Raw genomic sequence first — 26,828 nt, 5'->3', positions numbered from 1 at the left:
AAGCTGAGCGGTTACAATGAATTTCATGCGCCAAATGTGGGTCAAGCGAAATCTCGATATTTGACAACGAGGGGTGTTTACAGGGCACCTTACGCCGCCTATCGCGCGTAGCTGTGTTCCGCGGTGAGGCTGAACGTGGAATGTGAGAGAACTGGGGAACTTGCAGAGCTGGAATTGCTTGCTTGTCTGTCGAGAGGGGAGAGGGTGAGAGAAAATTGAGGGGACAGGGACAGCGAGGCTATGTAGCTTTAGGAGAGATTGCCGTGGTAGCATAGTCACGTCCTCCTCTCAGCAGCACGTGGTTGTGGGGGTGCTGGAGCGTCGAGCGACGCCTATTTCAATTCTTTCGCGCCATAAGTCGGACTCACTGACACCAGATGTAACACACGGCGCTCCCGCGAAGGGTATAGCTCGACAGCTGTAGCGTCAGCGTCAGGCATGCCTTGCAGGTGCGCGCTGTGTAAAAGAAATGTCGCACCAAGTAGCCGAAGTTCTGCGCAGCCCAGCTATCGCTGAGCTCAGCGCATCACGTGACATAGCGTAAAGTTTTTTTCTAGCGCGCTCCGCGCACAAAGCATATTGCGCATTCGCTACTGGAAGGAGTGCTCAACGACTGCAGCCTAAATGATCGGTACGATTTAGATTCGCCTCCTGGGCCTCTATGTGCGCTGGCGTTGTGGAAACGGCGCTGCCTCTAGTTCCAGAAGAATGGCGGAAGTCAGCGTGCACGAAGCTGTGTAGGACGCCTCTTTGCCTGAACAAGCGCCACGCAGCATATGGTGTCGCAAAGAGGGAATATGGAAGGGACCGAGCTCCACAGCAGCAGTCGTGCTCTAAGTGTCGCTTTAAAGCAGACCCTCCCAGTAGAGTTTCTCCCTTCAGTTGGTGATGAGACGAAACACCTTGTTGATGATGAAATCAAGGTTTCTTGATGACCCGGTGGTTATAACTTGCAAAAATTCACGTTACTCTGAGCAAGGAGAAGGTTAACTATTTATTTACAACATATATAAAACGAGAACAAACAAAGCAAGGAGAAAACTATTTACGTGACTAAACCGTTGATCAGACGAATACAGCCCTCGTTCAACCCAGACCGCTTGTTTTTAATCCCTCTGTCTTCGCCCTTAGCAGGGACAGCCACGAATAAGATTACAAGGGACACACATCATCAATCAGTGGTTAGGGAAAGGAAAATAAGGTTTCCGCCAACTAATCACAGATTGGGGAAAGAGTGCTGAATAAACATTTGTAAAGGAGAGGTTACAATCGAATACACAAACAGCAGAAACGCGACCACCCTGTCCCACGGCACCCACGGCCCAGCGGTTACCATTTTCCTAACATATGTTTTCTCTTTCGCGCACGCGACAAACATATGCCGACGAGACGATCACTAAAGTTGTTTACAGAACACACCGAAAGAGAAGACAGTCGTTACGGGAATAGCGAGTTTCTGGTCACTCGGCTAATACTCAGCCGTATCTCGTGCATTTCCGAAGCCTCAGCAACCCCTTGACAACGCACACATGTCGACAGCTGTACATGGTTAGGCTTCTTAAGACGGGCTATGCCCGTGACGGCGCCGAGTAAACGAGGACGTCCGCCGCAAGCAGGGGAGGCAGAGACGGGGACGGGTCCCTTTGTTGGCGACTTCCGACCCCCCTGGAGCGGCCTTCCTTGCGAACACAAGACCAACGAGTTCGCGGAAAGGCCAGCGAACTCCACACCTACCAACCAAGAATGTCACGCGGACACTTGCTGTCAGCGTGACATAAAAGTCCAGCCACAGTTTCCCGGAACAAAATTACACACACGCGCACATGTATGCTCGGCTGTTCAATCAGTCCACGAACACGCAAACACGAGCGCACATTGCGGTTAATTCAATCCGCACACACAAGGCTAGGACACCAATCTGCACATTCCAGAATCCACCATGTCAGATCGGTGCACCAAAATTGGCAGAAATGATTTCTAGCCGCCTACATCTTGAAACCGAAGTTCATGTTTCTTTTTAGCTTTGTCCGCAAGATTGGACCAAAATTCCGATTTATCCGGCACGGCACCCCGGTTGTAAAGGATACCACCGCTAACAGGTCTACATCGTCTTTTTCATCAAAAGCAACTAAGCTCACCAGCTCCCAGCATTCTACAAAGATTGCTGCTGCCATCGCGCCTGCGTTCTCTCCCTCTTTGAATTTCAGAGTAGAGTTAGGCCTGTCATCGGCAACTTGACCAATATTTTGACATGCAGTTTCCGGTAGTGTTAGCTGTTTGCAGCGTTGGCAGCCGGCGTTCTCCTCAAAGAAAAGCACGCACTCATTCATTATCGTTTTACGATCACCTTCGCTGCCTTGCTTCCACACTTCTGCTAATGGGGCAGGTTGCTCCTTGTGGAAACCTACAGGAATGGAGACATTGCCCGCATCCACCAGTTTCCTATGTGCTGCGAAACTCTTTGCAGCTGTTCCTGTCAGCTCCCAATCTGATACAGAAACATTTGATGCTCTGGACCTGCCTGAAGCTTCACTGAAGCCTCGACTCTGTCACGAACAGATTCGTGCGAGATTCTGAAATGCTCATCGAAATCTGAGCTCTGATGTTCTTCATCTGGCTGGTCCCTTTCTGGCTGCTCTAGTAGCGAGTGTTGTTCCAATGTTACTAGCTGCCCTACACCTTCAGCTAGATCTGTCAGCGCGCACAGTGTCCGCACCGGCTGGCAAGACAACTCATCTTTGGCATCTAGATTACTGTCGACTGCAAAGAGCGTTCTCGCTATCAGATCCGCCTTCTCCCCGTCCTCGACCATTAATGCTGCGTCAGAGTTAGCGCACACTGGCTGGGGCACGATGCTTAACTCTTCTTCGCGAGCAATACACTCAAGTGTCTCCTGGGTCTGGTCTATACTGGATTGCTCTGACAGCATGTTCGTCACAGGAGTGACTAACGCTCCTATGCCTATCTCTTCTGGCACGGCACACAAGGTTAGGTCCTGCTGTCTAACCGCTGCAGCTTTCAAAGCTGTAGTCATCGGCACACGCGTCAGATCAGCGTCCGCTACCTGGAGAACCGCACCTTCCTGTTTTGTTTGTTCAGAGCCCTTACCCCTGAAAAGTGACTGACTTTGTTCTCCTGTTAACGTTATTTCAGTCCCTGAATCCACACAGGTTTCAGAACTCTGACCTTCGGTATGCAAGTCTCCGCATGGCAGATCCTCCGTCCCATCTGGTTGACTGACCTTATTAACAGTCATTTCCGACTGGGAATGTAGCTTATCAGGCGCCAGTATCTCTACTTGAGCGACTAGTTTGCACACATCTGTCCTCACCGCGGGAACATCTTGTTCTTGGTTTGTGTTCGGACAGTCAATCATCAAATGTCCAAATTTCATGCAGGTATAACACTGAACCGCTGCGAATAAGACTTTGCTATCAACGTTCGTCCCCTGCCTTAATTTCAACTGCATCTGTGCACGTTTTCTCTTTCCCAGCTCAATTTGGAGTTTCAAATTTTCAATTTCACTCAGCTTTTCTGCCTCCTCCTGCTCAACGCGTCGCATCATGCCCTCCCGATCATACCGTACAGCAACCATCTCCGTTTTCTGTGCTACCCTTTCTAGCACTAAACACTACACCGACATGGTGAATTCGGAGAAAGCAGAAAGGTCTCCTACCTCACTCGTTGCTCTCTGCCACGGTGATCTCGTCGTCCTCAGCGGTGACGACAGGCTCCTAGATGCAGACAACTTGAGCCCTGGATCTCTCAGCAGCTCGCTGGCTACATCCTCGTTTGACTGGCTTGACTTGGGCACCTGGTTACTTTTCAGCAGCTCGCTGACTCGAACACTTTTGAGGTGGACGTCTGGTTCTTTTCAGCACCTCGCTGACTAGAACCCTCGATGGCTTGTTGTTGCCCGGCTCCTTCAGCTCCTAGGTGACTTGAGCCTCCGATGTCGTCTCGAACTCGACCCGTGATCCTGAAGCTTTCGAAGTCAGTCTTTCGACGCAGCTTCACGTTTTCTCCTTTAGGACAAACAGCTTGTCCACCGACTTGTTCTTCTCACCTTCCGTCCAATGCCTCGAGTAGAAAGAAGTTGCGATCCTGCCGGCTGCGCCAGTTGAGTTTCCCCCTTCAGGTGGTGATGAGAGGAAACACCTTGTTGATGATGAAATCGGGGTTTCTTGGTGGCCCGGTGGTTCTAACTCGCAAACATTCACGTTACTCGAAGAAAGGAGAAGGTTAACTATCTATTTACAAAATAAATAAAACAAAAAGAAACAAAGCAAGGAGAAAACTATTCACAAGACTAAACCGTTTATCAGAAGAATTCAGCTCTCGTTCAACCCAAACCACTTGTTTTTAATCCCTCTGTCTTCGCCCTCAGCAGGGACAGCCACCAATAAGATTACAAGCGACACACCTCACCAATCAGTGGATAGGGAAAGGAAAATAAGGTTTCCGGCAACTAATCACAGATTGGGGAAAGAGTGCTGATTGAACATTTGGGAAAAGAGGTTGCAATCAAATACACAAACAGCACTCACGCGACTACCCTCTCCCACGGCACCCACGGCCCATAGGTTACCACTTTCTGAACATATGTTTTCTCTTTCGCACACACGACAAACATATGCCGACGAGACGATCACTAAAGTGGTTTTCAGAACACACTGAAAGAGAAGAAGACAGTCGTGACGGGAATAGTGGGTTTTCGGTCATTCGGCTAATACTCAGCCGTATCTCGTGCATTCCCGAAGCCTCAGCAACCACTTGACAACACACACATGTCGACAGTTGTACATGGTTAGGCTTCTTAAGACGGGCTATGCCCGTGACGGCGCGGAGTAAACGAGGACGTCCGCCGCAAGCACAAGCAGGGGAGGCCGAGACGGGGACGGGTCCCTTAGTTGGCGACTTCCGACCCCCCTGTAGCGGCCTTCCTTGCAAACACAAGACCAACGAGTTTGCGGAAAGGTCAGCGAACTCCACACTCCACCTTTCCCCTTAATGCGTTAAATGAGAGTAGAGTACGTAGTATTCTGCTGCGAATTTCCAGCTCCGTTTGGAGCCGTTATCTCAATGTGATGTAAGGTGTAAACAGTCGCATCAGTAAAAAAGGAGAAATAGATTGGTTATATAATTGAACAAAAATAGTCACCTCCACTGATGAAACTCCTCTGCAAGCCTGTTCAGTTTTTTTCATGTCGTCTCCATCGCAAAAAACAAACTTAGGTTGGGAATGTTGAAACTGGTAACGAGATTCTCCTGAAAAAAAAATGAAACCCGAACTATACAAAGGCTGAACAGCAGTATTGAGGTGACTCAATGGGCTTAATATTACAAGTTCAAATCTACATTTACATGATTCCAACAAGAAATTCAACAAGGTGGCAAGAGCTCGATTCATAAAGCAGATAAGTTCTTGTGGTGGTTATGAGGTGAGTGTTCGACAACTTGAATTGCCGGCCACTACCAACCTTCGGTGAGACTGGCCTTGATTAGAGCGGTGATGCCCCCAGCAAAAAGAGTGCCGCACATGGCGACTAAGAGCTCGCTGCTGGTGGCGGCCTTGAATGCGACCACATTTCCCGGCTGCAGGCCGAGTCTCCGAAGCCCCGCCGCAACCCTGCGGCATGTATCCAGCAGTTCGCCGAAGGTGTACCGGGAGCCAGACTTGGCGTCAACCTGTGGGATGGCATATGACGGCAAGTCAAGATAGAGAGGCACCGGCACGACACCTTGGAGATGAAAAAAATTCTCACACTTCAAGGTCTACTCTGGAGCTAAGTGAAGCTGTTCCACATCCCTTTCTCCGTACTCTGAGATCGTCCACTAATAGGCCTACTCTGCTAAACACAACTTAACAGCATTTTCAGTGGCTCAGATGACACCTTGGGTATTTACTGCGACGACTGAGCTGACCCGCTTTCGGTGGAAGAAGTGTCATGAACACGTATCGAGCTGGAATGAAACGTGATGAGAAGCGACGTACTGTGTGATGCCGATTTCTTTGGCTCCCGGCTGCAGAAGTACCGCGCATTGCTTCTCGGTTAATTTTCCTTCAGGAGTGGGCAGATAAGCATGAAATGTGACACTGGAAACCTCGCCTTTCCGGCATGCCCGTAGTGGATAAAGTGCGCATTCAAAACTAGCACAAAGAGTGGCGCCAGCTTATCTCCATTTGCAACACTGTGAAACCCTGTGGTTGCGACCGCTTGAATTCGCCACCTGCACATTGTGCGGGTGTGGCCTGACTTAGACAAAATACACAGTTACCATAAATGGTGTACAGCGTTGAAAAAACAGGTGCAGTCGTTATAAACAAAAATAAATTCACAGCGTAATTAGCGAGACAGCGAGGGGAAGCGTTAACACAATTGTTTTTTGGTGGCTGCCATTTTTACCCCTACTTTGATTCTTTCCTTCACGATAACATCGAAGTGGCATTTCCCAGATTTTGGAAGTGTCTTACTAGCTCGCATTGAGGTAGTTAGCAACGAATGGGGCAGCAGGCACGAGGCACGTATCACGTGCACGGGGTGGGGGATCACTTAACCGCTGGGAGGAGCTCGGCATGATCGGCTATATCTACGCGGGATTCGTTGCACAATTCATTTCTTAAAGAGCTAACACTGAAAAACAAACTGCGCATGACGTTCGCACCGGTGCTTTAAAAGCGTTAAGACGAACGCACTTGGGACAGCGTCCGCAAACATAGCTGTGTTGCAGCATCGTGCTTGGGAGGCGTAGAACACAGGGCGAAGGCTGCTAAACGCTACCCGCATATGCGCAGCGCAAGGCATGGCTCTCAGACTAGAACAGCCTACCAGACTGTACTGTCTAGCAACACGTTTTGTGCGAATGAGTCATCAGTTGCTGCCAGTTTTTCTGTCTACTCGCCTTCCAAGGCGGCTGCACCAGGATGTCGACGGTCGCCGGATACGGCTCAAAAACAGGAAGTCTGTACTAGCAGCGAGCAATAAAACGTGAACAGAATAGAAATACGAACAAGAATAACATGACCTTAGAAGGGGGAAATTCAATACTAGCGCAGTTTAATTTCGCTTCGAAGAAGGTAAGAGTGTCATTGAGAAGGGTTAATCAACTTCAATTGTGTTTGCCGTCCAGGAGTCAGTATATTGGTATTTTTGTGTAGGCATTCATGTTCATGTTTCATTCATTGCTGATAGTAAATTCTTCTAGGTGGTATCTTAACTGACAGTCGTCTCTGTGCTGTAGTGCCCTTTTTTAAATTTCCGTCAACATGGCGATATATCTTACTTCTTTTTCGTTTTGTAAAGCTATCAACCACTCCTTTTTCAAGTTAGAAACCTTCCTCGATGGCAGTATTCTAGGAGGTCCATTGTGAGCGGTGCGTAGAAGGCAGTTCACATCATCACTCACGGACCTTTCCAATTTTCGCTGAAAACAGGGTTCGCGACTAGTCGCGCTATGAAACAGGGCAATCTGGACAAACTTATTATTTGCAGGCTGCCATCACGTGCTGCATGAAGCTGTACATACAAATGTATGCGCTAATTGTAAATGTTTGGCAGACATCAGTGATTTCCTGTAGTCGCCAGAACTGGACACTGTGAATGCAGGCAGCATTTTTTTATGGTTTTGCAGTGCGCAGGAGGTATAGGCCATGAGGTTTAACCTTTTAGCTTACCATCTGACAGGAATGTGTGCTTTATTCTCAATTACAAATGAAAAATTGGAGGGGACACTTAAGCTCTGCCTTAAGGGTATAGCGCGATATGTAATGGGTCAATGCCCATACATGCGGAATAATGTTTCTCTACATTCATGGACCCCTGGGAGTCCTCGTACCACTTCTGGTGCCGTGGTACAGCTGTTAAGCGATTCGCCACTGCCCTGCAAGGGCAGGTCGATCAGCACAAAGCGTGTCATGGCCCATGAGGCGCTTCAATATCACTGCATTTTTCTGATGAAAATTGAAACCAAGATGCCTTTTTTAACATCAAGATCAACTTCAGATTGCCAAGCATGTGTCTAATGTCGACTTGACACTGCTATGTGAAAAAAAAAAGAAATCAGATGTATTTTCTGAAGATTTTTTGTTCTACTTTGGTTTGAATCACTACTCCTTATGCAAACTTACTCAGTGGATGGTTTCAATCAGGAACCAAATTGTCTTTTTTAAATTAGCATGACTGTATAAGGGTTGCTAGCTTTGAGAAGCATAAACTTCTCTCATGTCCTTTCCTTTTTCGCATCGCATCAAGTGAAACCCTCTTGAAAAAAAAGGCCGCTGCCGTCTGAAAGACGTTGAAGTAACGAGCGTTAGCTGTTTGTTTTACTAGATGAAGAAAGCGAAGAATAACGCACCGCTCGTCTCGAGAAACTGAATGTAATACCATTTGAAACTGGGTGGATTGACACCATGTTGGAATGGATGGATGGATAAGGCTGAACCCTTTGAATCGGGCGGTGGTTCAAGCCCGCTAGCCAGCTAGCTACGCGTGCACGCACGGCGCCTAGCGCCATCTATTAGAGAAATAACGATGCACGTCTACCCATTGTCGGCTTGCACCCCCTCAAGATACGTCCCAAACGGAATTTGCTTCGTTTGGGGGTCAAGGTGGGCCTAGAATTCGGCTTGCGGTGCGATATGGTAGCACTTCAGTTAGTAATTGCATGCATACAATGTTACCTATTATGCAATTGTGGTTTAATGTCAATACCAAAATCCATAGGGTTTTATCTGCCCTCCAAATTCGGTGTTCGGATGGCTCGCCGTTGTTGTCGGAGTATATATAGCGGAACGAAAGTAGACATGTATAGCGGTCCCGTAACGGTGCAGTTTTTCTACCCGTTTTAGGATATTTTTTTTGGTGAGGGGGGAAAGGGATGAGAGGGCACAACAAATTGTAATGGCCGCCATCTTGGATACGAGAAACCGAAACTATGCCACGATTTCGTCCCCGGATGTCATACAAAGTTCCACCTCTATCCACCATATTGAACCGTGACTTCATCATTGGCACGCGGCAGGTGGTTGTTTCTACAATGCTATTGTAGATGGCGCTACAAGTCTCAATGCGAGATGTGCTGTTTTTTATTTGCAGCCACAGAGGGCACTTTGATCTCAGGGTGGTAGGAGACCTCACGAAATTTCGAAACGTGATGAGTAGTTGCTGCCACAGACGGCGCTGTGATCAAGGGTGGTAGCAGACCCCACGAAAAGAGATACATGAGTTGGCAGATATTATAGATTTGTACACTGTGAAAAAGCTATGATTCAATTATGGCAATGATTTTTGCTCCATTTCCTCATCTGGGGATAACATTTTGTCACAACCTCAACCGAAAACTACTCGTTTGGCTCTGCCCCATCACCATGTAGAGGAACTTGTGTTCCATCGCCACTTCGTCACACAACTAATTATTGCAGACATAGGTCCGCATGTCCACTGCACACCGATGTCTTTTGCACAGCGTCGCCGGCACACCGTCGTAAACCGAGCACCCATCACCGCAAAGTGCACTTTATGGAGCCCTAAGGCTCAAGAGGAAGGCCACGCTGCAGCTGTCGCGGCATAAAACAGCCCGACAGCTGTGGGGGCAAAAAACGGTGCCGCACACGGCAGTTGTCAAGCGCAGTACAGACACGAACCGCGATGAAAATCGGTAATAGATGCTTAGCAGAAACAACAACCTGTCTATATATTCGTGTACTCGCTTCGGTCGCGATCACAGCAACCATCGCAAAGAATGCGACCGGCTACACGACGCCAAATTCATTTCAGGATTCGGATAAGACGGTGTGCGTAGTAAGCTACTAACAGATGCACATTTCGCTGACTGGACGGAAAAGCACTCACTCCGATCACAATCACTTTCACTACGCGGACACTTGTCACTGTGCTGTGCAGCTTGTGCGCTCAGAGGTTGTTCACCTTGCGCAGCTGTTACTCGTCGCTGTCCGTGATGACCCTCGCAGGAATTAGGAACGCTTGCAGCAACCGCAAACGGCTACAAAAAAAGGCATCGTGATGCCGCCACCACGTAGGTTTTCCGTGTGTTTGAAGCCCGCTCTGTCAACTCGATCAGCCTACGTAGATGATTTCAAAACTCATGGGGGAAATGTCACTCGTCGACTTTGAACGCGGCGAAGTTAGCAGTCGCTATGGAAAACTCGTAATAGCAACCTGCGGCCAATATAATATGTTTCGCACCATAGCCACCATTGGCAGCAGTGACACCGCTGTACGCAGATGCAAAGCAGTCGTCCTACAACTTCCATGCACACCGACGGAATTTTCACCGGACGGCCGTGCACTGCTATTGAGCGCTTGGAAGTTGGAATCACCACCGCGGTAGATGCCACGTGATACCCTTGACGACCCCTATAAAACCCGGATGACGACAGTGATCGGCTCATTGGCAGCAGTGACAGCACTGTACGCAAAAGCATACAAGTCTTCCTACGTCTTCCAGATTGTTGCACAACAGATCTGTTGTGTCAGAGATATCTATGTTTGGTTTTTGTCATTGTCACTGCTGTCCACTGCCTTTGAGGAGCCTTTACTAGCTTGCTATATATCCCTTGTTTGTGGATTACCATGGCTAAAGAGGTTGCTAAGTTGTTTCAAAATTTCAAACATGAAATGAAGGCAGAAATGGAAAACCTGTAAGATGCGGTTGAGCGCAGCTTTCAATATTAACTAAGACGCGTGAAAACCGAGATCGCAGAGCTTAAAGAAAACAAGAATTTCATGATGAAGTCACTTGATGGGGTTAACTAGCGGCTTGAAGTATGCATGAGAGAACAGAGATCTCAAGACCCAAAATGAAATTTTTCAGCGCAAACTTTTAAGCTTGAGAAAGACCTGACCGAAACCACATCGGACGCTCCTTAAATCCGAACAACATTGGCGCAACAGAAATCTATAAAAAAAATTGAGTTGAGGAGCGGCCCCCTGAGAATCTTGCACAGGTGCTTAAAAAGATTGGTGAATCAATTTGGGAATCCATTACACGAAATGACATCGGAGTATGCCACAGGGTGCCCGCAAAACACGAAAACATGATCGTTCAGTTCCGACGCCGCGAAAAGCTTGACAATGTTCTTGAACTTTCCCTAAAGAAATGTCTCACAAATACTACCCTAGAGCTGCTCAAGGGGGTGCCAGCCTACATAAATAAGCACCTGAGCTCATCTATGAAAAAGCTGTTAAGTTTGGCCATTGCCTGCAAACGCGACCATGAGTGGAAGTTCGTTTGGACAAGAAGCGGTTTTATCTTCGCGTGGCGCATTGAATTATTGCCCATTGTCCTGATCGTCCGAGAAAGCCACCTGGAGAAGATTAGGAGCAGTGGTTCTACGTTGCAACTTTATAGTAATGTTTATAACTTTTCATATCAACCACGGCCAGCAACTTCATCCTTCCTCAACACATTAATGAACTCTTTGGACGAAAAAATAGACACGTATTTGAAACTGCTCCATTTAAATACTAGAAAACTCGAGCCGAGAAATAATTATATACGTGCGTTACTTAACTCTTGCAACTTCACATTTGTTGTTATTTCTTACGAGACCTGGTGCAATCAAAACTCGGACTATTTTGTACGTCCTAATTGCCTCCACTTCTCTTTAAATCGTGAAGAAAAAAGAGGAGGGTAGTCCATAGAAACCCTATTATCACAGTGTGAAACGTTAAATGAGTATAGCCTTATTACCGAAGACTGCAAAGCACTTTGCGTTAAAAATGGCGATAATTTATTCGCCCTGTTATGTCATCCTCTAAATGAAAGCATTACTTCTTTGAGTTCTTTGACTATTTTCTCTCTTCTGGAAGTGTCTTTATATGCATATTAACTATTGGCGGCGTTTTCAGTATTGACCTAACGAAAATGTTCTCCCAAGAAAGAAAGTTGCAATCATCACTTCAATACAATGGTTTTTACTGTTTTATTTCCGTGCCAACACGCATCTCTGCATCATCGTCATCATTACTTGATTTGTTCATCACAAATTCATCTAATGAGAACATGCGATCCGAGGCATTAAGCTGTTATATAAGTGTCCAAGTCCCCATAATTTTGCTCTACACCGCATTTGTTGTTATTTCTTACGAGACCTGGTGCAATCAAAACTCGGACTATTTTGTACGTCCTAATTGCCTCCACTTCTCTTTCAATCGTGAAGAAAAAAGAGGAGGGTAGTCCATACAAACCTTATTATCACAGTGTGAAACGTTAAATGAGTATAGCCTTATTACCGAAGACTGCAAAGCACTTTGCGTTAAAAATGGCGATAATTTATTCGCCCTGTTATGTCATCCTCTAAATGAAAGCATTACTTCTTTGAGTTCTTTGACTATTTTCTCTCTTCTGGAAGTGTCTTTATATGCATATTAACTATTGGCGGCGTTTTCAGTATTGACCTAACGAAAATGTTCTCCCAAGAAAGAAAGTTGCAATCATCACTTCAATACAATGGTTTTTACTGTTTTATTTCCGTGCCAACACGCATCTCTGCATCATCGTCATCATTACTTGATTTGTTCATCACAAATTCATCTAATGAGAACATGCGATCCGAGGCATTAAGCTGTTATATAAGTGTCCAAGTCCCCATAATTTTGCTCTACACCGCAGAACCCCTCAGTATAAAAAGACAACAAAAAAACGCATCGCTTTATATCTCCTGGAACAGTAGAAAACTTAAGAAAAAGAATTGGCCAAACTGGCTGTGCTGATATTTTTTGCGTTTCAGACACTAACACCGCTCCCCAGTTAAATCCACGGACGGCCATCTTTGCTCTGGCAAAAGCATGGATAGAAAGGCCTGACACGTCATATAAAAACCAGCCAATATCTGCCATCCGGTCGTCGTGCGGACCCGCGCGCCAGCGCAAAAGTTCAAGTTTTGTTCAACTTTTCGCCAGACGCCGGACAAGCCGCTTGCCTGCTGTCAGGCCTTTGTTGTCCGTCGTCCGCATGCCGTGCGGAGCGCTGCCATCACTGTCAAGGGGCCTACCGGCAGAACGAACGAGCATCACAGCGGAGGACGAAAGAGAGCGGAACGCAAAAAATTTGTGGTTTTTGAAGAAAGCAAAGTGGATTAGTGGTTTTTGAAGAAAGGAAATGGCGCAGTAACTCATTCACTTCTTAGTGGACACTTCAACCGTGCCCTGAGGGAAGAAGGAAGGTGGGCGTGAAAGAAGATAGAGAGAAATAGGTGCCGCAGTGGCGGACTCCTGAAGAATTTCGACCACCTGGGGATCTTTAACGTGCACTGACATCGCACAGCACACGGGTGCCTTTTGCGTTTCGTCTCCATCGAAACGCGGCCGCCGCGTTAGGGTTTGAACAGGGGTATTCCGGCACAGTAACCGAGTGCCCTAACCACTGATTCACCGCGGAGGGATGCGGAGCGAAGCAGAGGATAAAAGTACGGCCACAGCAAAGTGATCATGAGGACGGAGGAGAATGGTACAGCAGCAGTCAGACTACGGAATCCGCGGCGCTACCCGCTTCCAAACACAGGGCAGCGTTTATACGGCGTCGCGTCAGCCTCTCATTCACTGACGTTGTCGCTGGGCGCCCGCAGGAGAGGGCGACCAAACTTACGGTGGCGTCTCTAAGTGGGCGTGGAGAGATAGTGCATACCAAGGCAGCACATAATATTGGTCCATTATTAGGAAGTCATTGGCACAGAGTGGCCCTACATAGGACCAGACTTCACCGCGGCGTGCCAACGTTGGTTAAGCCAGTTCACCGCTTTTTCGACATAGGCCCAAGATTCCGCACATTCGTACAACAACGGCTAGGCCATATAAAAAGGGTTACTGCATTGGCCTCGGTTGTCCTCTGTTCATCCAACGTAGGCCTCGCTGATTTTAAAAACTGGCCACATTGGCCCAATTTGAATTTTGCTCATCCAACGTATGCCTCGCCGAGTTTGGAAACTGGCCGCATTGACCCACGTTGACCTCTGTTCTTCCATCGTAGGCCTCGCCAATTTTAAAAGCGGCTGTGTTTTGCACCCATGGCTCTTGCGTACGTTTTTGCTCATAAACATCGCCTTCATTTAATAAAAGCATCGGAAGTTGTTAGCAGTCGCAATTGCACTTGTTTCTCTTTGCTTTTTCTTTGCTACCTCAAACACGCGTTGGCAGGCCGCATGACCATTCTTGAGGCCGGCCTGTCTACCTTGCTGTCCATAAAATGTAAAGGATTTTTCACTCTCTCAGCGAATCATCGTATTGATAAACTGTGTTGCTTGGACATGTGTTATCCTAATTTGTTTGCCTCATGCGTCATATATGAAACACTCGAAGAACACATATTGTGCCTGTATTTTCAGTTATTGTTCAACATTTTTGTATTTTCATAGGAACACTTTTATCCCATATTGAGCCAAAGGAGCTACAGCACACGAGCGCAAACATTACGCCAGTATTTGGAGCTTTTTTTGGTGAAATCGATGACCGAGCTCAAAGTTATTGCCTCAAAAGTTTCCGGCACCTTACATGAGGCTCGTTCTTGGTTCTTGATTTTCCTTTTGCACTGAGGCTGCAATCTGACAGCTTCGCATCGTCCTTTCCTTCCCTTTTATCGTCTTGTCATCTTCCTATGACGCAGCCCCCAAGCATTACGGAATTCTGTCGCTCGTTTCACCTTCTCCCCGTTCCTTCAAGTCTCATACAGTCGCCTTTTGTCCCGACCGAGTCGTTTTCTTGGAAGAGAGTTGGTCCCTCCCGCGCAAAGCGCTGTTTTTCCTTTCTGATTTTTCTTACTCACAGCCTGTTTTCCCCTCACACCCAGCTACGCGCGGCCGCGCACATTCGCCCTCTCTGGATTTCCTTCTCGCCACTTTCAGTTGCCGTTTCTCTTGCTACAACAAAATTCTCCCGCTCCCCTCCCTCCCCCCCCCCCCCCCCCAAAGAAAAAAAAAGCAATGAGCCTATCCCCTCGCTGTCTCCTCGTCTCCCCGGCACTCGCTATGGCGTAGCACGATCCAGTGCACTGCCGCAACTTCCACTAGACGTGCTTGGCCTGTGGGTAGCACGATGGCGAATAACCACACGAGTGCACTGGAAAGCATGTGCAATACACTCGAGTTCACGTTCACACCGTTCGTACTCTGCGCAAGCGAAACCCACACCTGACGCGTTACGACGACTCCGACGTCATTAAGTAGCCTGGCCGGCAAGATCCTATTTGTAAGTACTACATTTCCTTTTATCTTTAAATGCATTCAAATATGAATATATTTCTGGGTGTAATTGCTGCTTTGTATACGCGCCTTTTTTTCTTGCAGGAAAAGAGAAAGCGTCAAAGCGCAAAGACGGCTTCTGTGCTCCAACTCTCATTGCGAAATTTCTAGCTTGACGGCGTGCTCAAAGGAATGCAACCCCAGTGGTGAGAACTATTTTTCATCTATTGTGGCTGAACGTTCACCGAACGTTGAGCACCTTTTCAACCAGCATGGTGGGGTGTCAATGTGGCCCGACAAATGCTGTGTTCGTGGAGACGTTGGTTGTCTATCGTTTGTGCAAGATGGGAATGAGGCATGTTCCCTCTTTCACTGCAGCAGGCGAGTCAGAATATGTGTAACAGTTCCAACCATTTCTCTTTCGCTTGCCCACTTGCAGGTGTACCAGAAAATACTGAATTCCTCGCTCCAGTCGATTTTGCCCAAGTTGCCTCTGAATTAAAAAGCCATGGACTCTCAGAAGAGTGTTGTGTAGTTTTGAAGTAAGAGTTCCGTCTCCCTTGTTACATGCACGCGAAGTAACGTAAACTGCTTGCTTTTTTTCTCAAAACAAAAAGCCCTCAGTCTCCGACATTCAGCGGATTTCGCAAAACTATGCAAGCCGTCTTTGCATAAAATAATTTTGTCAATATAGAGAAAAAGCTTCGTTCAAAGTTGTTTGGACGTCAATTGAGGGGAGATGCTACCACCTGTGTTATAACACTGCTCGAATGAAAAGGCAAAAAAAAACGGCTCGTTATTTAAAGATACGTAAATAATGCCACACTGCTCACATTCTGCGAGCGCCGCCATACGGCCGAGCGGCATGACTGGGCTCGTGTGGGAGTGAGGAAGACGACGTTCCCGCTCGGACGCGCGCTGCTGTTGTTCTTGGCCATCCGATTAGAAGCTCCTTTTGTGTCGCCCTACTTTTGTCGGCGAAATTTTGGTGGAGGTGCTGGGTGTCGGCCCATGAACGCTCACCCCGAGGACAATTCTGACGCTCATCAGCGACGCTTGGAAACAACACCCGTCCACAAAGCGAGCCGCAGCCTGCGAGGCCAGCAACCTGAGTGTCAGTCACTTACGATGTCGGTGCGTACCATGACGTGTACTACTGGCAGTCAGACAGGGCAGCCTTCCGGCACTGTCCCACCGGTTGTAGTCCTCACACCTCGCTCGCCGCCATCCTTTCACGGCGATTGGTTCGAGGATGTCGAAGACTGGTTGTCCAGCTTTGACCATGTGGCCACTTTTAACCCGTGTGACGACGATCGAAAACTACGAAACGTGTATTTCGCGTTCCAAGACTAGGTGAAGACATGGTTCGAGAACCATGAGGCATCCTTTACTAACTGGGAAGCGTTCCGTCGTGAGTTGCGCGCTACAATCAGCACAAACGCACGCAAGAAAAACGCCGAAATCGCTCTTCGCTCCAGGTCACAGCAGTCGAACGAAAGCGTCGCCATGTTTATCGAAGATATGGCACGTCTCTTCTACCGGGCTGACCCGGCCATGCCCGAGGCTACGAAGGTGTGCCACCTCATGCGTGGCGTGAAGGAGCAGCTCTTCGCTGGCCTCATACGCGACCCTCCAAGAACCGTCGCTGACTTCGTCAAAGAAGCCGCGGGCATGGATCGTCCCTTGCAGGAACGCAGTGCGCAGTAGTACGGTCTTCACGGAAGTGTTGCGGCCACCAACTATTGTGCGTCACTACCAGTCGCCGGAGACGAGGCACTTCGGGAACTTTTGCCGAGTGTGGTTCGCGAAGGACTGCGCAACCTCCGCTTAGATGCTCCACTTGCCAGTGTTGCAGCTGTAGCCGATGGCGTCCATGACGGAATTCGGCGAGCGGTTCAGCCACCACCGGCACCACAGCCGGAGCCGTGCATCGTGAGCTACAGCGAAGTCCTACGGACGCCGCAGCCGGAGCCGTACATCATGAGCTACAGTGAAGCCCTGCGGAGACCTGCGCCCTGCTGCCGAACCAACGCAGGGGTACCTTCCCCCCGTCGAGCTGCGTGACCCACGCCCTTTTCGAAAAGCGGATGTGTGGCGCACACCCAACAACCGGCCACTATGCTACCACTGCGGGGAGCCCGGTCATGTCCTCCGCAACTGCCCATACCGGCGGATGGGATTAAAAGGATTTCCGCCGAGCGCACCTCGACTTCGCTATGGTGAGAGACCGTGAGACATTGAAACGTACCTGGCCGATCATGTACTGCCCTCAACGCCTCCACAACGTCAGTCTAGGTCTCCGTCTCCAAGACGGGTTCCTTCACCAAGTCACGCGTCATCCTCTGGCCAATTCAGAGACACGTCCCCCCGCCGGGAAAACTGAAGATGGCGTCCTCTGCGGGTAGGACCGCCGCTGCCGCAGAGAGTGAACAGCCTCCATCCGGTGACTTTATGCGACGACCCGAACGCAGACGGCCCCACCCGCTGACCTCAAAGACGGTCTCACCGCCGACCTCAAAGGCGATCACACCGCCAACCCCATCGTCGACCGCGCCGACGACCACACCGACGACCTCACTGATAACCTCAGCGACGGCCCCATCGACGACGGCACCAAAAATCTCACCGACGAGTTGTCAAAGAATCGTTTCCGCCGCCGAAATTCTTGTTGCCGCCGATGGCTATGACGTGTCAGCAATCGTGGATACCGGAGCCGACTTTTCTGTCATGAGCAGCCACCTAGCCATGACCCTCAGAAAGGTTCTAACACCTTAGCATGGGCCGCAGAAACGCACAGCTGGTTGCCATGTGGTAACGCCGGTTCGCGTCTGTACCTGCCATATAAAGATCCGGGGTGCAACTTTAGTTGGCACCTTCGCCGTGCTACGAGAGTGCTCCAAAGAACTGATTCTCGGCATGCACTTCCTTAAAGAGTATGGGGCGGTCATAAACCTGCATGGGCAATTGGTATCGTTTTCGACCCAGCGAGCCGTTGATACCAACCCCGAGCCGCACAGGGAAGCACTACGCATCTCTGACATCCACACAACGATACCGCCGAGAGCAAGGAAGTTTGTCACAGTCCAGTGTGATACCAGCTTCAGTACTTGGGGCATGGCTGAAGCGAACATGTCGCTGCTACTGTCTCAGCAAGTTTGCGTTGCTCGTGCCTTTGTCGACCTTGTTCACGCGCGTATCGAGCTCTTAGTGACCACTTTAGTTGCGAACCTCAACATTTGACGAAAAAGACAGTGATTGCCCATTTTGAAGGACTTGGCGAGCATGCCCTCCAATGTGTCTTATCCACAACGGACCCTGGAACAGCGGAACAGGACACGGCAACAGACATTAGCACCGACGTGAACCCTGTCCTTCTCACCAATCCAAAACGCCGCGTAGAAAGCCTTATTGACTATTTCCGCGATTGTTTTGCGTCAACCTCCAAGGTTCGTCAGACGCCCATAACTAAGCACCGCATTATCGTCGATAGTGACCAGAGACCGCTATGTGAGCGTCCTTATTGTGTTTCGTCGAAGGAACGTGATGCCATTCGCCACCAAGTTGCCGAAATGCTCCGCGACGATGTCATACATCATCGACGAGCCCCTGGGCATCACCTGTTGTTCTAGTCGCAAAGAAAGACGGCTGACTACGGTTCTGTGTAGATTATAGACGTCTCAACAACGTTACCAAAAGGGATGTATATCCACTGCCGCGCATTGATGACTCATTAGACCGCCTCCGCCATGCTACCTACTTTTCGTCACTCGACCTGCGTAGCTGTTATTGGCAAATCGAGGCCGACGAGCGTGACCGAGAAAAGACCGCCTTCGTTACTCCTAAAGGATTGTATGAATTTAAGGTGCTTTCTTTCGGCTTGTGTTCAGCCCCTGCAACGTTCCAACGTATGATGGACACCGTACTAACTGACCTGAAGTGGAAGTTCTGCCTTGCGTATCTCGACGATGTCGTGATTTTCTCCGACACTTTCGAGGAGCACCTGAAATGTTTGCGTGCTGTTTTCGAGGCAATTCGTTCCGCGGGTCTGTCTCTGAAGCCTGAAAAGTGCCACTTCGTATTTGGAGAGTTCAAGGTTCTTGGCCATATTGTGAGCGCTCATGAAGTTATCCCCGACCCAGAATGGACGGCCGCCGTTGCTGCATTTCCCCAGCCAACAGAAAAACGAAGCTTGCGGCGTTTTCCGGGGATTTGCGATTATTAACGGAGGTTGCTTCAAAACTTCTCCAAGCTCGCAGAGCCGCTGACTCGCCTGACAAAAGACTCCGAACCCGTCTTCAGGGGCCAAGATCAGAAAAAAGCTTTCACAGAACTTAAGGCCCGCCTCCAATCTACGCCTATCCTTGGCCACTTCGATGAGAAAACCGACACAGAACTGCACACAGATGCCAGCAATGTTGGCCTGGTTGCGGTGATTGTGGAGTGACAAGACGGTGTGGAACGCGTGATCGCATACGCAAGTCGTACTTTGTCCCGTTCCGAAGTGAATTTTTCCACCACGGAAGAGGAGTGTCTCGCTGTTGTGTGCGCAATCACGAAATTTCGTCCGAACCTGTACGGCTGCCCGTTTTGAGTCGTCAGCGATCATCACTCCTTGTGTTGGCTTGCGAACCCGAAAGATCCATCTGGGCGACTTGCACGGTGGAGCCTTCGGGTGCAAGAGTTAAGGCGTCACCATCATGTATTAGTCGGGTCAGCAACATAGCGATGCAGACTGTCTCTCCCGAGCTCCTCTTCAGTGCCCACCAGATGAGTCCGACGACGATTCTGCTTTCCTCGGCGCTGTCACCACATCCGACCTTGCCCACCACCGGAGGGACGACTGCGAACTGCTGCCTCTAATCGAGTACCCCGAAGGAACTGCTCCGTCTCCGCCCAGACTCTTCTCGCGCGGGCTTTCGGCGTTGTACTTAATAGATGGAGTCCTCTACAAGAAAAACTACGGCCCGTCCGAAACTGCGTATCTCCTCGTTGTCCCAACCGCGCTTCGTCAGGAAGTTCTCTCTACATGTCACAACAACCTTTCTTCTGGCCAACTTGGTTTTTCCAGAACGTAGGGACACCTGCGCCACAACTACTGCAGGCCTCGGCTTGCTTCGGTCGTTCAACGCTACGTTAGAACCTGTCGTGAGTGTCAACGACGGAAGATACCGCCGACAAAACCGGCCGGCCTTCTGAAGCCAATTGATCCACCACAAATTCCATTTCAGCAAGTCGCCATGGACTTACTGGGCCCATTCCCAGTGTCCTCCATGGGTAACCGGAGCCGGTATATTGCTGTTGCCACGGAATACCTCAGCCGCTACTGTGAAACCAAGGCTCTTCCCCGGGGCACCGCGGCTGAAATTGCACAGTTCTTTGTTCACCACATCGTACTTCGCCACGGCGCCCCCGCGGTTGTATTAACTGACCGGGGAATCGCGTTTACGTCGGCTCTTACAGATGAGGACCTGCGTCTCTGTGGCACCAGTCATACAAAAACGATCGCTTACCATCCTCAAACGAATGGACTGACTGAGAGACTAAACAAGACTATTGCAGATATGATGCCTATGTATGTCGACACTGACAATCGCAGCTGAGACGTAATACTCACATCACGTTTGCGTATAACACAGCCCACCAAGAAACGACGCGCTTCACTACCTTCCGTTCGGTATATGGCCGGGACGCCCTGACCATGCTGGACGCCATCCTGCTCCCGTATTGTGCCCTCTCGTCTGTCACAGGCGCTGACCAATTCGTTCGTGATGCAGAAGCCGCTCGCCACCTTGCTAGACAACGGATTCGCCACCAGCAGACAACTGAAGCCCTGCGTTACAACCTCCGCCACAGGGAGGTGATTTACAGACCCGGCGTGCACGTCGGTGTATGGAGCCATATACGTTTGCGCGGGCGCTCTGAAAAGCTTCTGCGCCTCTACTTCGGGCCCTACGAGGTGCTACGTCAACTCAGCGATGTGAACTATGAAGTGTTCCCGCAAGGAGTTGTCCGCTCTTCTCGACCGCCCAAGTCTGAAGTACTCCACGTGTCCCGCACGAAACCGTATTACGCCCCTAGCCATTGCCGGGGTTGACATTCAGTGCCGGCGCCACACGTGCCTTCGCACTTTCGGTGCCTCCATACTGTTTTCCAAAATTTCGCCGACAAACGTAGGGCGACACAAAGGGGTATTTAAATCGGATGGCCAAGAACAACAGCAGCGCGCTTCTTCTTCTATACCGCGTCTGAGCGGGAACGTCGTCTTCTTCGCTTCCACACGAGCCCAGTTATGCCGCTCGGCCGCATGGCGGCACTCGCAGAATGTGAGCAGTGTGGCATTGCCCCCTCCTTTCAAGACGCATCGCCTCGATGCCTCCGGCAAGGGGGAAAACAGTATGGAGGCACTGAAAGTGCGAAGGCGCGTGTGGCGTCGACACGGAATGTCCACCCCGGCACTAGCTAACGGGCGTAATAGGGTTTCATGCGTGACAATATGATAATAAAGCTAAATTTTCGTCCATTTGTTTTAGTGCTAAATTTAACTTCATTGTGAATTTTAACATGTTCATTTCGTGGTGTGACACGGGGCATTAAGATTAGAAATCGGCCATTCACTGCATGACAAGCATGATTAATTCGATTACACATTTTACAATTAAGGTGGCGATAGTTCTCATTTACCAATCATTCTATAGAAATGTTTTGCGAGTATCTTCTCGCGCATTGTCGCCGCAAAGTTTATAATTTTCACCTTTTCTTGCTATTGGCATACATATGCTTATAACCACAACGTGTATCTCTTTACAGCTTCGATGTATTGCGAGGTCATCGTGCAAAAGATGGACGAGGAATTTGTTTCAAGGCTCTGCAAAAGTCCTTTCAATACAAATGTCATGAGTAGTTCCGATACTACTCGTGAGTTCACTGGAGGACAGCGCCACGAATCACTTTGTGGGTGTCTTAGCCGTGCCACGTCAGCTTGCCAAGCTGTAGCCCGACCGAAATACTTAGAACAGCAACGAACTTGTTAATAAATGGAGGTTCAATAAAATGTGTCCGGTAGAATTGTTTGAATCACTTAATTATTTTCAATTGATACACTCCATCAAGACAGGTTCCAGTATTAGTTGAAAGTTTCATGAGTTACAACAAATCGCTCATTACAATACGAAGTATTAAAAAACACAAACGGCACCTAAAATTGCATGCGATAATTCCTCACTCGTGTTGTTGGGAAAGCCAATGGTTTGCCATGTTAGAAATGCCTGTAGCCAGCCACCCGATGCCAATAACTGAAAAGCCACTATTCGTGCATACTGGGCCGTGCACAGGCCCATTGTTGGCAGTCAGAGTGGCTCAACATCGGCCCGTTACTGGCACGAACGACGGCCATGCTTGGAAAATGTAGTAATTTGTCCAAATACCGATGAACGACCAATTTTGGCGCCAATTTTTGCCACTCTTATGCTATCGGTGGTCCATTATTGGCGTGCTGCTTGGGTAAAGCCCCTCAGTTACCCCCTGTCTATATCTAATCGTCCTAGTCCGCGGCGATGGGAACCTCGTGCGGGGGCAAGGGGGACAAAAGAGGCACTGCTGCCTCCGCAGAAACGGGCCGCGCCTAAAGGGTGGTTCACATGCAAGCAATTCAGCGAATTGAGCGAAAAGCGGCGCTGCGCTGTGAAGTGCTTCGCGAGCTTTCATTTAAAATGCGTTGCCGCAGCGCGTTTTCCACCGTAGCGAAAAGCGGTGTTGCTGGCAGAAGATATGCGCTTGCAACCGGTTTTGGTGGTGTTTAAACACCAACAAGCGTAATACATGCGGATTATTTTGTCAGTTATTCTCATATTTTATTTGTATAAATATGAATCTTGCGTTTAAAGCAATCAACACAACTAATAATTTTTTAAAGCAAAAGTTCGTACATGAGGGGTACAAACTCTAGTAAAACTGGTCACGTGGCAACGACAGGCCGTCACGCTGCCATGTGATCGAACCTTTATATAGCAGCAGAGTAGTGCGCGCCGCCTTCCGTTCGCACGCGGAGAGGCTCAGCAGCAGCGGACCGCCACGCTCTGCCATGCGTAACAGCAGAGACGCTTGTTGCGTATGCGGTCACCTACGGTTCAAATACCGTAGCATCTGAGCTCAAAAAACGCCTTACCAAGAAGCGTAATCGGCTGCCACTTCTGAAAGTTTTTCATTAGAAATGGCCGCTCAGGTGAAAAACTGAAAAATTGTATGGCGGTAAAACGGGTGTACCTGCTTTGCCGCTATAGAATTCTGGTTCCTCTTATTCTCGTGAGCGCCGGCCATTCAATGCTGTAAAGAATTACGTTGTCCAATTCACGGCGCTGTCTTGGGAAAGTTAACGGTCTAGAGAATTAGAAACTGTGCTTGGGATTTGCTCCCCAATCGAGCCATTTTTCTCTCCGCAGAAAAGCAAGACGGGTCGGATTTCGTAATGGCCATCGAAAATTTTGTAACAACTTGTTAAGATTCCATTATTTCCCTCACGCGCACCTTCAAGGGCTGCTTGATGCTGCAGGGAAAGGTCCACAAATGTCTGGTTTTTTCCTTGAAACATCATACTTTATATACTTCATATATAGTATACTTTTCAGCAGCCGATTAAACATTGGTGCGTGAACCACAGTCACTCACATGCTCCGAAACTTAATGAGAATGCTAATTACTTGCGCTCCAAGGCAATAAATGTTTTAAAAAAGCGTGCCGGAAGAGAAGGCGATGTCTACAATGCGAACATTGCGATTGTGTGCGTAGCAAGCAGCTGGCGGTGCACGAAACCAAAGAAGCAGGCATTTGGGCTGCTCGTGTGATTGATGTAACGTCTCGCTGCATTAGTTTTCAAAACGAAGAGCGAAGTCGAGTAACTTCAGATAATAAATTGTATATGCGGGTAAGGTCCGCACTTTTATTTTCGTAATTCGGGTGAGGTACGGCCATTAGCCGGAAACGGCATTTTTTACTACAATTTTAAAGCGATATTCTGCTAACTATTAATTTTATTGTTTATCACAGGTTGATGCATAGCTCGCGGCTAGTTAGAGATCGTTTTAAGGTTCATTATTGCTGTCGCTGTCGCCGTTGTTCGGGCCGTCATCATCGTTATCCTTGTCATCACTCTCATAAATTAGTCATCATTCTGTTCCGTCCAAACCATTTGAAATGCCTTTAACCTTAAATATTTTAACAGTAATTTACGGGGACACATCACACCATGCATTCAAATCCAGGAGCACATGAGCTGAACTGACGCTCTTCTTTAGTCGTCCAGTTGACGTCAGTTCATGATCCACTCGGAGTAGACTTGTCTGAATTCTGCTTTGAAAGGATAGCTCAAAATGCAGCACAAATGAAAATGACTCCAAACTGCGCGGAAAAAACTTTTAGACACTCACAGATGGCACTAAACTGCACAGCTGTGCCTAACGAAAAATTATAATTATGATGGAAGCAGGCAGCTGTCATCTGGTAGCTAATTGGGGAACTCGTGCACGTGTACAGCAGTTGATTACAGCCGATATTTCTTTTTACCTGCACATATGCGGTACATTGTGCAATTTTCTTGCTTGAATTGTGACGAATGCTTTGTTACATATAATCATCGCAGGAAGAACCTGCTTGACACTGCTACTGTATGCAAGACGACACTTTCGCAAAGAAGGAAACAAGCAAAAAATTTTACATGCTCTACCAGAAAGTGGAAAACGGGCAAAATATCAAATAGTACGCATAGTTTGCATCATAGACAACAGAGCTCTCAATGAGAGTTTATTTCTAAGATTCACAGTTGGAAGAACTTTCCCTAATATTAACAACGCAAAAGCAGGCAGTGTAATAAAACAGGGAGATCAGACGCTAGCGCCAATTTTAAAAGAAAGCGGTGGAATTTTTGAGGCCTGCGATACACTAGCGACTTGAAAACGCAGTAAATTGTTCCCGTTATCCAGGATGAAACTAACCGCTGATTTGTTCGTGCATTCAGTTGCATAATTTTTTGGAATACTCGTGAAGGCACGGTGCGAAAATAAAAGCGATAAAAAGAGAATTTCAAGCTCACCAGCGCTGTTCGGTCCTTGTTTTTTTGCCAGGCCTCGGTGAAGAACGTTGCAAAATCGACATTTGGAACGGTGGTCCCTGGGATTCGAGACTTCAAAATGCAGTTTTCAATGACAACTGATCCCTCTAAGCCTGAAGACTCTTCACCCGACACAGCGAGCATCTCCGGGGCAAAGGCTTGGGCAAACATCGTAATTCTTTCCCTGGCCCAAGTGAAAGAGTTTTCTGTCCTGTAATAAAACCTCAGCCAGCAAAATTTCCAAACTGTCCAAGTCTTTCGAAAAGAGTTTCTATATGTCCACGTCTAGAGCACTATAGGACAGGCAATCGAGTTCATGCATGTGCGCCGGTGGAACGCTCTCTGAAAGGTACAGTTTTGCAGCTGGGATTTATGTACTAGGCGAGACAGCAGCCATCATGATGTCGGCAACCCGTAAGCAGGTAAGGTATCCCTAGCAACAGCTGCTACAGCGCCCGTTTCTAATGTTTTGATGGAGGCTTGGAAAAAAAAGCACGATTCAACAGTGATGGGGCATTATCGTTAGGAAATGAAAGCTGTGTAATTTTTGGTACATTTTGAAAGGAATCCGATGCTTTGGATTTCAGTTTTATTTGTGAGTTTTTGGTGAGAAGGTGCGAGGTTCACAGGGCTGTCTTCACCTCGTGACCGTGTGTAGGTTTACGGACTCACGAAGGGGGTCTTTCAAGTGGTGACTACTCAGCGCTTTGGGGTTCGACTCATTGGTTACTGTGACAAACACGCACCATGCCAGTCACAAGAGCCGCCTCAGCTGTCGGTTCCTTGGGTGGCAGGTTTGGCAACCGCATGGGCTTAGGCCGAGAATGAAATGAGTCTGCAAATGGTAACATGCAATTCACTGCGATTTCGGTTCCAGGGTATCAGCCCTGATTTGTTCTTTCATTTAGTTGTGTCAATATTTTTAAACAAAACACTCCTGAAGGCAAGGTTCGAGCAAAAAATTAAAAAATATATTCAGCTTACCACGCCAGTTCGGTCTTCATACTTTTGCCAGGAATCGGTGAAGAATGTTGCAAAATGAAAATTTGGAACAGTTGTTCCTGCGACTGTAGGCTTGACAACCAGTCTTCAATTACAACAGATACCTCTGCGCCAACGGGCTCTTCTCCCGACGCTGAGAGCATCTCCGGCGCAAAATCTTGTGCAGACATCAAGAGTAACTGTTTGCCGCAGGTAAAAGAGCTTGTTCCGCTGTAATAAAGCCTCGCCTAACAAAATTTTACAGGCGCTCACGTATGCTGAGAATTCCTACAGGCGCATGTCAAGAACTGCAGGAACATGCAACTGAGTACGTGGGTGTGCGCCGGTGGAGTGTCGTTTGAAAGTTGCAAACTTCCAGCTGGGAGTTGCGGCTCTGCCTGCGACGACATGAAAGCAGGTAAAATCATCCTAGTTCCTAGTAACAGCTATCTGTGCGGACGTCTGCAATGTATTGGGGGGGGGGGGGAGAAAAAAAAATCTTCAATCAGACACTGATAAGGAACGATAGCTAAGCAAAGAAAGCTCTGT

The 26,828-nt window shown here is 48.4% G+C and overlaps 1 protein-coding gene across 1 annotated transcript in view; it reads right to left on the bottom strand.

Moving 5' to 3' along the window:
* Nucleotides 1-26,107, bottom strand: part of LOC144112008 (uncharacterized) — an 80,933-nt gene extending 54,826 nt beyond the window's left edge. Inside the window, exons 1-2 of the mRNA XM_077645090.1 lie at nt 26,045-26,107; nt 5,497-5,688 (exon numbers count right to left, since the gene is read on the bottom strand). Of these exons, the coding sequence (XP_077501216.1) occupies nt 5,497-5,688; nt 26,045-26,107 (255 nt within the window). The remainder of the gene's footprint in view (nt 1-5,496; nt 5,689-26,044) is intronic.
* Nucleotides 26,108-26,828: the final 721 nt, after the last annotated feature.

Source organism: Amblyomma americanum, unplaced genomic scaffold (assembly GCF_052857255.1).
Source record: "Amblyomma americanum isolate KBUSLIRL-KWMA unplaced genomic scaffold, ASM5285725v1 scaffold_26, whole genome shotgun sequence".
Taxonomy (NCBI): domain Eukaryota; kingdom Metazoa; phylum Arthropoda; class Arachnida; order Ixodida; family Ixodidae; genus Amblyomma; species Amblyomma americanum.
This window is presented reverse-complemented; position numbering and strand designations above follow the sequence as displayed.